This window comes from Balaenoptera acutorostrata, chromosome 11 (assembly GCF_949987535.1).
Source record: "Balaenoptera acutorostrata chromosome 11, mBalAcu1.1, whole genome shotgun sequence".
NCBI lineage: Eukaryota > Metazoa > Chordata > Mammalia > Artiodactyla > Balaenopteridae > Balaenoptera > Balaenoptera acutorostrata.
In genome coordinates this window covers 18042354-18058328 of record NC_080074.1, presented here as the reverse complement: position 1 = coordinate 18058328, position 15975 = coordinate 18042354, and the positions used below count along the sequence as shown (strand labels likewise).

The window sequence follows — 15975 nt, the reverse complement described above, 5'->3', positions numbered from 1 at the left end:
GGAATTAAGAATGACTCCTGGCTGTTGAGTCTGCCCAGCTAGGTGCATAGTGGTGGTGTTTACCACAATGGGGAACATCGGGGAGAGGGACGTTTTAGGGGTGGAGGTCATGAGTTCTCCTTATCAGTGTTTATTGTGTTCAGCAACCCCAAGTTGAACCTAAACGAGCACTCTTATCCCTGACCTGATTCTTTCAAGATGTCTAAGTTGGGGAGTTTTAAACCGTGTCTCACAACCCCATCGGTAGGTTGTAAAATCAATTTAATGAGTTGTACTAATATTAAGAAAAATAGAAGAGAATAGAAAATACCAGAGCATCACATGTAAGCTGGGTTCAAAAGGAGAAAGGGACGAGGAACAGGAGTCAGGAGACCCTTGTTCTGGCCATACCTCTGCCTCTAACGAGCCATGGGGCCTGGCGTGAGTCCCTTATGGCCCTGTGTCCATTGCCTCACCTGTGAAATGGGGCTGGGGTGAGGAGGCCTCCACTGGACTCACCCCGTCCTCCCCCCTTTTCTCTCCTTCGCCTCTTCCATGCTCTCTCAGTAGGCGGACCACAAACCGTACTGGCCAGAAAGGTCATTATTGAGCTTTGCTTCCTGCCATGTCTGTTGTTCAGTCAGAACCAATTCCGAGGGTGCTTTTCCCCAGCTGTACATACCCAGGCCCTTCACTGGTGTGCGGGTCATTGCACCAGCTGGTCTCTAAAGACCCTGCTTGTCCTAGATGTGCCTCTGTCTGTACTAACCTATCTGGTCGACAGCTGGCTGCACTTGGGCAGGGACCTTGTGCTTTTTGGAAGTCGGCACAACCCTCTGCTCTGGGCACGTTTTCACAGAAGGGCCAGGATCATCTAAAAGAGGGGGTGGTTTGATTGCCATGGATTTTGGTGAGTGTATGTGATAGCCGAGTTCTTCTCCCGGCAGGTAAGTGTTGTAATGTATACAGTATATTCTTCAAAGCCGAGTGTCAGAGTCCCTCAGTGGAAGGTTTCTATGTAGTAAATCTCCTGGCTTTTAGATGAAGCTGTGTTCTTTCTCTTCTTGTGTTATACCAAGCGCATTCACCTAATTCTTAGATTTATACCCTTGACCTTCATCTCCGGAAAGTTTAATTCGTTTTAGTTCTACAGCCACAGGTTAGACATCAGGAGCTTTGAGGAGCTTACAGTGAGTAGGAGGGGAGATTGACATGGGAATTAGCTATAGTAAGGGTTCAGATTAGTCCCAAATCAAAACCCCAGATCCCTCATTATTCTAGCTGCTTGTAGGGTGTCCAATAAGGAGAAGCAGATCTGGAGATGTTTTTGAATGGCTCTGGCATGTCCCTGTTGGAGGGACTGTGAGAAGGAAGGAATAGGAAGTTGGAAAATTGAAGTTTATTAATTAGGTATTAATGGCAGCTTAGGCTGAACCCGGCTCCCACCTCAGTGTTTGGGGCTCCTGAAAAGTCAGTCACCTGTGAATGCAAGTGTGCTGAGTGTCTATAAAACACCTGAAGGTCCTGGTTAGCTGGAGAACACCGGGTCAATATTCAGGACTGCCTTTTTGCCTGGCCTCTTCCCGTCCTGAACGTCTGTGAGCTGTAACGTGTCTCATTTCAGAGGAGTAGGGGAAGCGTGCGGGGTTTGGATCCCAGCTGAGCTACTCACTAGCTGTGTCATCCGGTAAATTCTTCAATCTCTCTGAGCCTCAGTTTCCTGGTTGTCAAAACGGACGTGATTCCACCTACCTCCAGGGTGGTCGTGAGGAGTAAAGGAGAGACAGTAAGACAGGCTAACGTTTATGGAGTGAGTGCTTGTCAAACTCATTTCAGGCACACGACAGATCCACGAGAACACATCATTCATTTTGCTTTATGTTTTTGTTTGTTTGTTTTAACCTCTTTGACTAAGAAGGCCAATGAAAGAATGTTGAGGAAGTTTGCTAGGAAAGAACATGCCAACTTCTTTACTTTGTTCTTCTGTTATTAGTAAGTGGATTGGCCTGATACCTTTTAGCTGAAAAAAATCTCTTTGGTGAAACCCTCAGGTCACTTGACCTGTTGGTTTATTTTCATTCATTTGACACAAATGTGTGAGTATCTACTATGCACTAAGCACTCCCTTAGAGGGGAATAGAGAGGGGCAAATGAGGTAGCGTGGGGCTTGGCCGCCAGGGACCCAAATTGGAGGGGACCAGCTAGCCTAGGGGAGGGCAAGCCTGGCCCTGCTCTCCCAGCCCTGCTGTGGGACCCTTGGCCATTCTGTGCCCTCCTGGGGCCCAGTTTTTTCCTCTGAAAATGAACAGGGGTGGTCAGATGGGGCTAAGAACCCCTCAGTCTCTAAACATGAGTTTTGATTTTTTTAAAAAAATTTTATTAGAGTATAGTTGGTTTACAATGTTGTGTTAGTTTCAGGTGTACAACAAAGTGAATCAGTTACACATATACATATATCCACTCTTTTTTAGATTCTTTTCCCATATAGGCCATTACAGAGTATTGAGTAAAGTTCCCTGTGCTATACAGTAGGTTCTTATTAGTTTTTTATTTTGTACATAGTAGTGTGTATATGTCAGTCCCAGTCTTCCAATTTATCTCTCCCTCCCCCTTACCCCCAGTAACTATAAGTTTGTTTTCTACATCTGTGTCTCTATTTCTGTTTTGTAGATAAGTTCACTTGTACCCTTTTTTTAGATTCCACATATAAGCGATATTGTATGATATTTGTCTTTCGTGTGTCTGACTTACTTTACTCAGTATGACGATCTCTGGGTCCATCCATGTTGCTGCAAATGGCATTATTTCGTTCTTTTTTATGGCTGAGTAATATTCCATTGTTTATTAGGTACCACATCTTCTTTATCCACTCCTCTGTCAATGGACATTTAGGTTGCTTCCGTGTCCTGGCTATTGTAAATAGTGCTGCAATGAACATTGGGGTGCATGTATCTTTTCGACTTATGGTTTTCTCTGGATATAGGCCCAAGAGTGGGATTGCTGGAGAGTTTTGATTCTTAATTCTTTGCAGACAGTGAATGCTGAGGCCTGGGCCCATGGGTTCAAAGTGCCTTGGAGTCCTTGAGGTAAAACTACATCACACAGACATGCAGATTCCTCCTGAGCATTTAAAAAAAATTAGCAGACCATACCATAGTGTTTACAGGGTCTTGCTTACCTCTCTTTACCTCTCGGAGAACTGCTTAGGCTGGAGCCAGTTCTGAGCCAGAGTGAGATGTAGAATAGCCCTTGGAGCTTCATTGCTCTTCCACCCCTCCCCGCCCTTCCCTTTATTTCGCTCTCTCCTCTGTTCTCCAGTTTGGAGTATTCCTTCCAGAGATCCAGCCACAAACCACATTCAAGTTCTGGTGTGAGCGAGTGCCTCAAAGGGGGTTTCTTCCTTTGCATTTTAAAAGGAGAGTGGTGGTCCCAAGGTCGATGCTGAACTCCGAAGGATGTGAGTTAATCCCTGAAGGCGAGGTTCACGTGTGCATCTGGTACAAGGTTGGCTTCTTCCCGCTCTGGGATTTCCTAACCTGATTCCCTCCCAGTGGAATTTCAGGCCAGAGCCCTTGGGCGACTGGAATGAGAGGGTTTTGTTCTGAGAGCTTGCCCCTGAGGCCCGTGCTGGAGACCCCCCAGCTCTGTTTCCATATAGGGCTTTTTGGGGGGAGAGGGTCCCCATTTATAATAATGATGATTTTTACTATTACTATTATTTGTAGAAGGTATTTTCCACTTGAAAAACCTTTTCATCCCAACCTTTGGTAGTGGGTTGTAAACTGGGAAGAAATTGATGGAACACCTGTTTCACAGCCAAGTACTGCTTTTCTTTTCCCAGCCTCTCCTGGCCACATACTCTTCTCTCCCTCCTTCCCTCAATCCTGCTTAACCTCCACTTGGGTCCTCTGTTCCTCCACCCTTGCCCCTTATACCCAGGTCTTCTCTAGGGCTTTTTTAACCTGAGGTTCTCCAGGGAGACCTCCTGCTGTCCTGTGCTTAGAAATTAGGAACTTTGAGTCAGAAGGGACTCAGACATCTTCTGGTTTGACCTTGTCACCTGACCGAGGAGAAATCTGAGGCCCAGGGAGACCGTGTTCAAAGGGAGACGCTTCGTGTGGTGGCAGAGCTAGGGGATCAGGCCTCTGACTTTTCCCATGGACGGTTCTGGGTGCCAAGTCCCAGGTAATTTTACATTTTCATTTAATTCCCACAACCACCCTAAGATTTAGGCATTATTGCTGCATTTTAACACTGAGTTTCAGAGATGAGGACACTGACCCAAGGTCCCAAGACTAACCTAGAACTTGAATCCGGTTCCGGTGGACTCCAGTGCCTGAACCTTCTCATTCCACAGGGTGCTGGTGGGTGACCATCTCATCCCGGTGTGCCTTTGGCACAGTGACGTCTGAAGCGGATGGGGGAGAGCTGTGATGTAGGGCCTTTCAGGGCGAGCTGTGGGTCCCACAGCTGAAAGCAGCATGGCCCGTCCTGACGGAAGTGGCTCCCTCCCGCAGAGTCGGGTATCGCTTGCCCTTCCCCTGACTTGATGAGATTGACTCAGACACTGCCCCATTCCAACGTCCTTTTGACAGACGGGCTGGACCGTACTGGACCAGGGCACCAGCACGAATTGGTGCATTGGGAGAAAACACCTCTGTAACTGCATCACTGCTGTGCGCTCAGAGCGTGCAGTGACAGAGGAAGCATGCCCAGGCTGTTAGCAAATGAAGGGATTTGAAAAGTGTCCGGAGTCCGCTGGGTGTTAGGGCTGTTTGGCCAGCGGGAGGAGTGGAGACCCATCTGGACTTGGGTGATTTAGTACAGAAGTGCCTCACCTCGAATCTTGAGGGAAGTGAGTGAGAGCACTGATTTTTGTGGTGGGAGCTCTAAGTGTAAATGCATCTTTGCCTGCCTTTAGCGATAGCATGATAAGGTGATGAAGACCTCCGGTTCCGGAAACAATCTAGGTTTGAATTTGCTACCTGCTCTGCCATTTGCTGGCTGTGTGACCTCGGGCAAGTTACTTAATCTCTCTGGGCTTCTGTTTCCTTAACAGTCAAATGGGAATAAATGCTATTATTCAGTACTTCTAACTTATAGGGTTTTGATGAGAATTAAATGAAGCAATGTAAAAAAAAGGCTTCGCCTCGAGTCAGGCATCAGGTACTTGGTAAATTCTCGATAAATGCTAGTTCTCATGATTATTATTATTAGCTAGTGCTGTATTTTATAAGACCTGAGTTCCAGCCCAGGCTCTGCCACTGGCTGCTCTGGGGACCTTGGCAAATGCTTCAGCTCTCTGAGTTTCTTCTGTGAATTGAAGGAGCTGGACTGTAATCCAGCTGAGAATTCCAGTGCAGCAAAAGCAAGTTTCCACCCCGGATCCCACAGCGTTTTAGTTTTATGTCTTTAGACCCGAATTAACTGCACAGGCAGGGTCACAGGAAACCACTCAGGGAATGAGACGGGCTTCCCTCCTTTGTCACTCGGTAAACTTCTGTCACCTGTTCTCAGCCGACTGGGAGTGGAGCGTCCACTTACGAGCATTCTCTTCATCATAGCGTGAAGCGGCAAGCGTGGGTGGCTTGGTTTTAATTTTAGCTTCATTCATGTATGTTGGAAAAGTGACGGTTCCTGACGTACAATGATTTGACCTACGATTTTTTAACTTTACGATGGCGTAAAATTGATACATATTCAGTGGAAACTGTACTTTGAATTTTGATCTTTTCCCCAGGCTAGGATATGTGATCTGACCCTCTCTGGGGCTGCTGGAGCTTCGGGGGCCCACAGATCCTGGTGAGCACGCGATCACCAGGATAAACAACCGATACGCTCATAGCCATCCTGCACCCAGACAGCCGCTCCGTTTTTCACTTTCAGTACCGTATTCAATAAATTACATGAGCTATTCAACACTTGATTATAAAATAGGCTTTGTGTTAGATGATTTTTCCCAACTGTAGGCTAATGTAAGTGTTCTGAGCATGTTTTAAGTACGCTAAGCTAAGCCATGCTGTTTGGTAGGTTAGGTGTATTAAATGCATTTTCAGCTTAACAATATTTTCAACTTACGATGGGTTTATTGAGACGTAATCTCATCCTAAGTCAAGGAAGATCTGTATACCCAACTGTTTCTGGGTCCAAGAAATCATACTGTGAATTGAACCAATTAGATTCTTATAAAATGGTCTTGCATTTCATTGATTTGAGTTTAGAAAGGAGAAAACAAGTGCTGTAGCTAAATAAAACTTGTGGTGGCAGGTGGGCAGCGGAAGGCCACCGTTAAATGTCCTCAGGGACTCCTTTCTTAGGGCTTTTGATCGTCAGACCTTTCATTTTCAAAGGAAAAAAATAACAGCAGCCTGTTGATACTGGCAGTTTCCTTTTTACATAGCAGGAAACAATCTGTCTGGTGAGTGTAAAGGAAGCCTTAAATCCTAGATCATTCATGAACCTCTTTGAGTACCTACTGTGTGCCAAGCATCAGAGAAACAACATGGATAAGATGGAGAGGGTTTTTACCCCCCCCCCCCCGCCCCTTACTTAATGTCTGGCATATCTTAGGTGCTTAATAAAAATTTCAGTAAGAAAATGAATATGGGCAATAACTGTTAGTTAATAGTTTGGCTGTCACATCACATCATTTTGATGACTCGTAAAACACTGGGTTACATTTTAAATCACCTGTCCTAGAAGCGGTCAGCCAACCAGGTCTGGGGCCAGGAAGAAACTATGGAGATGGTGGACTTGACACCTGCCGTTGGTCCAGCATAGCAGCCGAGAGCATGAGCTGCCTATGTCAGAATCCTGTCTTCATCTCTTCCTAGTCACGAGACCTAGGCGAGTTCCCTAACCTTACTGTGCCGCAGTGTTCCCATCTGTAAAGTGGGGACAGTAGTAGGCCCACCCCATAGGGTTGTTATGTGGATTAAATGTGTGCTCTGCTTGGTGCACTGTGGGTGCCCTGTAAATGTTAGCTGCCACCCTCTGTGTGTGGTGGTCACTCGACCTCCTCTGACGCATTAGGCACACAGGATAAATAAACCCATGTGCGTGATCGCTGGCCCTTCCTTTGCCTCCCAGGCCCTAGCAAGTAGGTCCTCATTGCTATCATTTGGGTATGAAAGAGCTCAGTCATCAGGTTGGAGTCTCAGCTTGGCAACTTTCTCCCTGCGTGACCTTGACCTTGGTCAAGTTCCTGAGGTTAAGGGAGGCTCAGAGAGGTTATCTGGAAAATGCAGGTACTTCCTTTACTGTGTGAAGGATTACACTGAGCCAAGTGCCCGGCACACAAGGCGTACTCCATAAATGGTGGGATTGTTGTCATCCCCATAGAAAGCACCCAAGGACCTGGCTTTTGTGGCCTGGGGTGCTGGAGCTGGTTCGTGGGGCACCCACTGAAGTCACGGGCTAGGCCTGCAGGAGTCCCCGAGGGCGGCCGGCCCTGGGAAAGGGCCCACACGGTCAAAGCATTTTAAAGGCCTTGTAGTAGAAAAACCAATTAAATAATACTGCCCCCCATAAAAGCTGACTTTTAATGGGTTCTGTGGTGGGGTTTTCTCCGTGGCGGTCTCGTAGCCATAGGTCTTGGGGAGACTGTCTGCCTCTATGGGGAGAGTTTAATCTTGCACGGTGTGGGCATAATTTTACAAGTTTTACGGCTGTTTTGTCTCCCCTGAAGTGTTGCTGTGTCCTTGTGCGCTGAGGGCAACCTGCGTGCAGTTAACAGTTTCTCGTTTTGGGTGGAAATGAAAAATGAAGTAATAAATTAAAAAAAAACACAACGTGGATTTTCCCCCTCTTGTGGAGACACCCGTGGAAGAACAAAGAACCAGTGTCTTCCCGGACCACTTACTCAGATTCTAATGGCTTTTATGTGTAGACATTTGCCCGCAGGATCCCCTCCTCCCCAGAGAGGGCTGCAGGGCACGTAGGGTGTGTTTGGGGCTTGTACTGCCTACCCCAGGGCAGGGGTCAGCAAACGACAGCCCAGGGGCCACATCCAGCCCACCGCCTGTTTTTGTGAAATGATTGGGAAAAGAAAAATATCCAAAGAAGATTTCCTGACACGTAAGAATTACATGGACTTCAGCTTTCAGTGCCAGAAATGGAGCTGTATTGGCACATAATCCCGCCCTATTGGCACATAATCCCGCCCGTTCGTTTGTGTGTTGTCTGGAGCTGCTTCTGCCCTGCCCCAGCTGAGCTGAGAAGTTTCCATATACCGTGTGGTGCAAAGCCAAATACTCCCTTGCCCTTTATGGAAAAGGTTGGCTGACCCTGCTCAAGGAGGCAAAGGAAGTGAGAGAAAACAGCTTCAAGTTTCTTGGAACTGATGATTTATTCTCAGGGTTTCCATGGGGCTCAAAGTGACGAGTCAAAGGAGAATTGCATGACAAGGAGTCCGTTCTCCTGGAGACCTTCCAGAGGAATCGGCTGCTTGTGGAGATGGCTCTCCTCGCTATTCTGACCTCAGGTTGGCTTCTGAGCAGAGGGGCCTGAGTTATCCCCCTCCGGCCAGCCCTCCCCATCTGCCTGGCTTTCCTGTAAGATTCCCGAAGCCCGGCTTGAGGTCTGGTAACTTCTCATCAGCTCCCTTGATGGTTCGAGAATAAAGAAGTTTCCACCTTCCCTCCCAGGAGGCAAGCGCTTTTTGTCGTAAGTTCTGTGCAGACCTAGTTGATGATCTCCAGTAGCTTCAGAAATTTGTAACAGGCACTTTTTGGCCAGCCCCAGGCTTAAGCATTCTGCTAGTAGTAACTCATTTAATCCTCACAACCAACGCAGGGAGTGAGGTCCTCTTCTCACCCCCATTTTACAGAGGAAGAAACAGGCACAGAAAGGTTAGGTATCTTGCTTAAGGTCACACAGCAGGTGTGAGGTAGAGCCAGGATCCAAACCCAGGCTGTCTGCTCAGGAGTGTCCTGCCTACTGCCACTACACTGGGGGGATTCTTTTTTTTTTAAATTTAATTTAATTAATTAATTTATTTATTTTTGGCTGTGTTGGGTGTTCGTTTCTGTGCGAGGGCTTTCTCTAGTTGCGGCAAGTGGGGGCCACTCTCCATCGCGGTGCGCGGGCCTCTCACTATCGCGGCCTCTCTTGTTGCGGAGCACAGGCTCCAGACGCGCAGGCTCAGTAGTTGTGGCTCACGGGCCTAGTTGTTCCGCGGCATGTGGGATCTTCCCAGACCAGGGGTCGAACCCGTGTCCCCTACATTAGCAGGCAGATTCTCAACCACTGCACCACCAGGGAAGCCCTGGGGGAATTCTTCAGGCCTGTGAAAGGATCTGCTTTCCTTGTCCCCCCCCCGCCCCGCCCCTACAATGTCATTCCACAGGAAAACGGCCTCCTATATGAGAAGGAAGCACTTCTTCCTTTGTTAATTCATCCCTCCCTCCTTGTTCTCCCTCCCTCCCTTCAACAAATAATTGTCAGGAGGGTGACTGTGTATTAAACTCTGTGCAAGGGGCTTCACGAGTGAGGGTGTTTTGTGAACAAGAGGAATGAAAAAAGAATCTTTTTTACTTTGAAAAACATTTCTTGGTATCCTCAAAGCTGTTGGGTTTTTGAGAAGTTCACTGAATTCCTCCTCTTTTATTCATTGTAAGTGCTCATCCTTACAATAAGAACCATAAACCGTAAATCTCATCCGGAACCATAAACCCGCATCCTTTCTGCCTCAAGCTGATATTGTCATTAACAATAACCTAATGTACAAGAGGCTTTGGGGAGGCTGGCCCTCTGACTTACCCAGTGGGAAGAGCCCGCCTGGGGAAGGCCCTGCGCCATTCTCCCCCTCGACACCCCGAAAGAGGGCTCCCACAGGGGTGAACTCACCACCCAGCTCGGGAACCAGGAATAAGAGGTCATAACTGATTGTGGAGGGAGAAGGCTGCCGAATTTTAAAAATAGCACCAAGTCTGGCGTTGGTAGAACTCGCTCTCTTGGGACAACAGTTACAATGTCGTCTGCAAAAGTTCAGGGTTTTAGATGCCTGTCTTGTTTTCTGAAGGATTTGCTGGGCAGAATTTTCAGCATTATTTATGTCCTTCTGGGTGTGGACAAGCCTGAAGGCCAGGGAAGACCCATGGGCCCCCATGGCATCAGGCAAAGGATCAGCTCAGCTGGAAGCCTGTTCTCTCTCTTCCTTCCCCAACTGTTTCTTCTTCCCTCCTCTGTGCCCTTTTCTTGGTCAGACAGCAAACGTTTGTTGCTCATTTCTGATGAGCCTTCACTTTCTCTCCTCAGTCATGCGGAGGAACCCCTTCGGTGTGGACATCTGCTGCCGGAAGGGGTCCCGAAGCCCCCTGCAGGAACTCTACAACCCGACCCAGGTAAGCACTGGAAACGTCCTTGCTTCTCAGCTTGGTCTCCATGTGTCAATTTTTTGGGGGGAGGAGAGGGATTGAAAGACTCCCAAATTCTGGTCTTTGGGGATTTGAAACTTCCCTCCACTGCCTGGCATTTTACCTTAAGTGGTTGCTTTCTTGGTCACCCTTTTGCTATAGTATGGCTCTGAAATTCTAGTGAGAGGTATTTAGAATGAGAGGAACAGCTTGGTAGAGTGCAGGGCTGAGCTTTCAGACCTGCCCAGGTTTTGGATCCCTGAGAGCCATACAGTTGCAGGTGCCAGCAAGGGGACTCTGAAGTTGCAGAGCCTGCCAGGCTGTGCAGTCTCCCCCTTGACACCCCCAAAGAAGGCTCACATGGGGGTGAACTCACCACCCAGCTCCCACATCTGGTTATTAGAGCCCAATGATGTCCCCAAGAGTTGCACCTCCCTGTGTCAGTTTGACAGGACTCCCTTGGGTGGGGAGACTTTTTGCTTAAGTGACTGTCACAGTAAGTTGGACTTGATTATGAAAAGATTTCCTCTCCGAGCAAAATAAGCTCCAACCAAGGCAAAGTGCCCTCCATGGAAAGCTAGGAGCAGAGGGAGGAGGCCTGGTTGCCACGGTGATGGCCTTGTTGGTGTGTGTGGGTCTTGACGTGGAGACTCCAAGGCTGGTCCTTTTGCGGGAACATGAGTTAGCTTGTGATGCCAAGAACTGGTGAATGAACAACTAGTGGCCCATTAGCTGACCTTTGACAGCTGGTGAGAAAGGGGGGGAAATGTACTGCTTTGGCTGTAATCTTGGAGCTTTATTTTGTATCAAATTCTTGATTTAGTATTTCTGGGGACCAAGGTGCTTGTTAGAGGAAGAAACTGCTTGGTTCCCCAAAAGTGATGAATTCCCACAAGTCTTGCAAAGGGATGAGCCTGAGAACTTTCTGATTCCACATCTCTATCCTGTCTTTCACCCGTACTCCCGTCTGGAAAAATGGACTCCTGAGTTTGTGCAAAATGGGTGGCCTAACCGTGTTAGTTCACTTCCCTATCAGCTCACCGCTTTGGAGCTCAGTGTGATGAGGCCAGATTCGCCAGGTAATTGCAAACTCAGATTGCCTGAGGCCTCCTTTACCGGGTTCTCTGGTGACACAGCAGGGAATTTGTATTTTGTTTTGTTTTTGTTTTTTTAAAATTTTTATTGAAGTGTAGTTGATTTACAATGTTGTGTTAGTTTCAGGAATACCGTAAAGTGATTCGGTTATACATATATATATATAAAAATATATATTCTTTTTTTTACATTCTCTTCCATTATAGATTATTACAAGATATCGAGTATAGTTCCCTGTGCTATATACAGTAGTTCCTTGTTGGTTATTTTGTATTTGGGTTTTGTTTGGTGCCCAAATAATCTGATTATTGCAGGCCAGTCTCCCAGCCTGTTCACGCATTGGTCTTAGGGAAGAGGATTTCTGGTAAGCCATGTTGAAAACAACACATGCTATTGAGATGCAAAGCATCCCTCTCTTTTGTTGACATCCTCTGTTCTCAGATCATTTTCTACTTCAAAACCAAACCATTGAAGTGCTCCTGCTTTTCTGAGGAAATTTTACGGGCAGCATATGGGTGTCATGGGAGGAGCTATTTCTGAAGTAGATGCCCCTCTGGACAGGAATTCCATGGACTGGGTCTGCGCCTGTCACTCTTGTGTCCCTGTAGTGGGTGGCCCCAAATATCTGTGACTGAAAGAACGAAAGTCCATGTTTAAATTCCTACTTCAGCTCCAGCTGGTTGTGCAACCTTGCATACATGATGAGTCCTCTGTAGGGGTCAGCTTTCCCATCTCTCTGGAACGTTGGGAGGATGAAATAATTCTGATGTGTCAGGGGCTATGTAAACACGATCCGTCATCACCACGGTCATGAGAATGGCTTCACTCGTGGAAACCTTGATTTTAGAGTCAGACCTGGGTTCGAAGCCTGGTCTCCTCATTTATCAGCTGTGTGAGTGAGCACAAGACACGTAACCCCTCTGAGACTGCCTCTCTCCTTTATAACGCGGTGCTGACAATTCCTGCCTTGCAGCCTTCCGTGAAAAGATGTGCCTTGCTCAGTGCCTTTAATGGAGTTTGCGCATTCCCAGGTTCATTCATGCATTCACTCGTTCATTTCTTCACGCACTCTTACGAGTGCCCACTATGTGTAGCACAGTGCCAGGCACTGGCCACAGAAGGGTGAGCAAGGGCCTGTGTGTGGTTAGCCTTCCGTGTCTGGTTCTCCTTGTTATCCCAGAGCTGGCTTGAGTGGGTTATCTGGTGAGGGGGACCCTGCTTGGTCCATTTGTAAACCAATCAGAGGAGAGAGAACCTTCCTGGGTAGAGCTCATCCCTTCCATCTGGTGGTGTTGGGTTCAGATGCTCACTTAGAAGCCTAGGACCCGGGAGGGAAGATGGGGCTGGAGAGGCAGCTCTGGGAGCCATTTGTGAGAGCCTAGGTGGCTGAGTCATCAGCCTCCGTCAAGCCCTCACGGGCAAGCTGTCTGGCCCCTTTTGCTGGTAACCAGGAAAATGTCCCTGCAGGAGGATCTCCCCGTTTCCTCGGGATGTTGTCCCGGGATGTTTTTTCTTAGGCTGGTTTCCTTTACAAGCTGCAATTATGTTCTCTTCCCACACACGTTCCGTCGGTGACGCTTCTCAGAGAAACCGTCTTGGTGATCTTTGGGGCTGCCGTGGGCCGGGGAGTTCAGAGGAGAGAAGGGAGCAGGAGTTTCTGTTGAGTTGAGTAGGGTTTTGTGTCCCTGAGACGTTAGCAAACATTGCATCCGTTGGGGCTTGGTTGTGGTTTCTCGTGTTCCCCTACCAGCCAAGCTGTGGAAGCCGCTAAGCCTGGATTGATGTTATCACAGAGGCAGATGACAAGCCCTGTAATTGCTAGAAACTGAACTACTCCCGGAGATGCCGTTTCCCCCTTTTATGTTGACTGGCGATTTGGGTTTGATATATAACGGTGAAAATAGGAACTGTTTATTTTAGATGATAAGAAAACCAACGCAATGGCGAGAAGCACCATCTTAGTTACCAGGTACTGGTACTGTAGGCCAGATGCTATCTAGATGCCTACAAACATCTCGTGGAGTGCTTGTATTAAGCCCCGCGCTAGGTAGTGCACCCCCATTTTATGTATGGGAGAACTGAGGCTGAGGAGGTTGTCACACAGCTTGTAAGAAGCAGAGTAAAGATTCAGATCCAGGACGAACTACAGATGCATTTATCTCCATGCTGTATTCACAGGCACCAGCAAAGTTCTCTTGGCAGGAATTACCCCATACAAAAAACAGAAGAGAGAGAGAGAGAGAAAAATCTTATCCAGATTTTCACTGGACAAACTCTTAAAGGCTCCCTTAGGAAAATTGGCTATAATCTGATTTTAGTGTCCAAGGTTTTCTTATTTTAGTGCCTCACAAACCCCTAACCATTAAAACAACAATTGGTGAAAAAAAAGTTTGTAGTTGATATTCTTAGAAAAACTGCACTCTGATGTCTTATAATTTTCCTGGTTCTCTGCTGTCTTCCTGGCCCCAAAATAAAACGTAATTGCTGATCAGATCAGCTGGCGTCAAGTCACCGTAAGTTCAAGAGTTGCCAGCTGCATATTTGTGGGCCGAGCACATCTGTGGGCCGCCCGGCTCAGCTCAGACTGCAGGGCAGAGCTATGCCGTTAGCCATTAATAGGGCATAATTGCCCCTAAAATGCCAGCGAGGGTGAGTCCTGCCTCGCCCACCTCCCGGTCCTCCCGTGGGTTCCCTGAAATCTTCCCAGCATCACTCATGTGGTTCAGCCCTGCCCTGCCTGGTTCTTTCTTTAGCGTTTATACTTGCTCTGTGATTACCACGTTCTGAGAATACAGATACTCAGCCCAGGGGCTGACCAGGAACTCCTAAGTGCTGAGTCTAGGCGGTCTTCACTCATGTACCAGGGGCGTGCGGGCCTTCCTAGGGGCCTCTGAGGACCAGTCAATATAATATTTTGACCAGTCAACATTTTATTATAATAATAAAATTGGATCTTTATTGGTGCAATCTTCAGTGTGTTAAAAGTAAATTTACTTCTCCATAAGGTAGGCTCGAGGAGGAAGAATGGAGAGAGGGAGAGAAGGGAGGTAGGAAGGAAAGAAGGAAGGGAGAAAGAAAGGAAGAAGGTTACTGTTCATTGAATGTATTAATACACGTCAGTGACTCTTCTAGGTGTGACTCTTCTAGGTGTTTTCCACACGTATCTAATGGTATCTTCACAACAATCCTAAAATCTGATAGCCCCATTTTTCAGGTAAGTTAACTGAAGCTCAGAAGGACTGAGCAATTTGCCAAGATCCCACAGTCCCTAAATGGTAGTGCCGGGTCTATCTGACCTGGCGAGATAGTGGGAGGGAAAGAGCCTATCCCATTATCTTTCCCAGGGGGAAAAATGCTCCCTTGAGATTCTTTTTCATGGTGACTCAAGCTGAGATCAGGGACGTGCTCAGGATAGTTGTAAAATTCCCAAAGGCAGGGGCCAAGGCTCATGGAATGGTATGGAATGCACAGTAGATGTCCAATAAACAGTTGCAGATTTTTTCTTCTCACTGAACATGATATTTTTGGAGGGGCCTTTGTCTCCTGGCTGGAGCCAGACTAATCAGGAGTCACCCCCAAGAACTCTGCTGTAGGATAGCACAGCTTGGTGACATTTGGAAGTTGGGGTCTTTGATTAAGTTTTAGATTGAAAAAAGCTTGAATTGTCCAAGGGAAGGTGGGAAACTCTTCTAGCTCCAACCTAAATAGTTTTCTGAGCAAGGCTTGCCAAGATTCGTTTTGTCTACAGATGTTCATAGGATAAACAGAGGAAAAAGACGTGAGGAAGAGAGGCATGTAGGTAATAGAACATGACAAGTGCTGTGTGATCGAAGCATTCTGAAAGGTTATGGGAGAATCAGGAGTGAGCAATTAACCCTTTAAGGCACAGGGCACAGTGCGAGGCTTTCTAGAGGAGGTGGCATTTGAGCCAGGCCTCTGAGGACACATCATACTTCACCGGACAGAGAAGAGGGAACAGCCTTCCAGAGCAGAGGAACAGCAGGAGTGAGGTGCACAGGTGCGATGGTCCATGGCACGTTCAGAGAATGGTGGGGGGTTTGTAGCTGGCGTGAAAGAGCATGTTGGAAGCTGATTGGAGAGAAGGCAGGCAAGGCAGGTTGGTACCAGCTGGATAAGGCTCATTCGCCCTTCTGGAGGGTTTAGTCTTCAGCCACCGGCAGGTTGGTGGTCCCAAGAAGCCCCCTGGAGATGATGTGCACCTTACAAACCAGCTGTTGCTTCTCACTTGGCCACTTGTTAACTCCGGGGCTTCTCTAAGGAGGTCTGGCCCCTCCTGGCCGCAGCCTCCTCATCTGTAACATGAAGGGGTTGGACTGGACCCGTGCTTCTCAACACCTCCTGCACTCAGGAGCTTTGAAAAAATGACCAGTGCCCAGACCCCCAGAAATTCTGATTTTATTTGTTGGTCTGGGATAGGGCTGGGGTGTCAGTATTTTTCAGAGTTCCCTAGCGGATTCTGATGGGCAACCAGAGCTCAGAAGCAGTGGGTTGGAGGTTCTGTAAGGGCGCCTCCAGTTTTAAAATC

General features: G+C 47.6%; 1 protein-coding gene across 4 annotated transcripts in view; it reads left to right on the top strand.

Annotated features, from left to right (window-relative positions):
• CHST11 (carbohydrate sulfotransferase 11) overlaps nucleotides 1–15975 on the top strand; it is a 281187-nt gene that overhangs the window by 121681 nt on the left and 143531 nt on the right. For all 4 annotated transcript variants that reach the window (XM_057557416.1, XM_057557415.1, XM_007165752.3 and 1 more), the window contains exon 2: nucleotides 10237–10322. In XM_057557416.1, the coding sequence (XP_057413399.1) occupies nucleotides 10237–10322 (86 nt within the window). The remainder of the gene's footprint in view (nucleotides 1–10236; nucleotides 10323–15975) is intronic.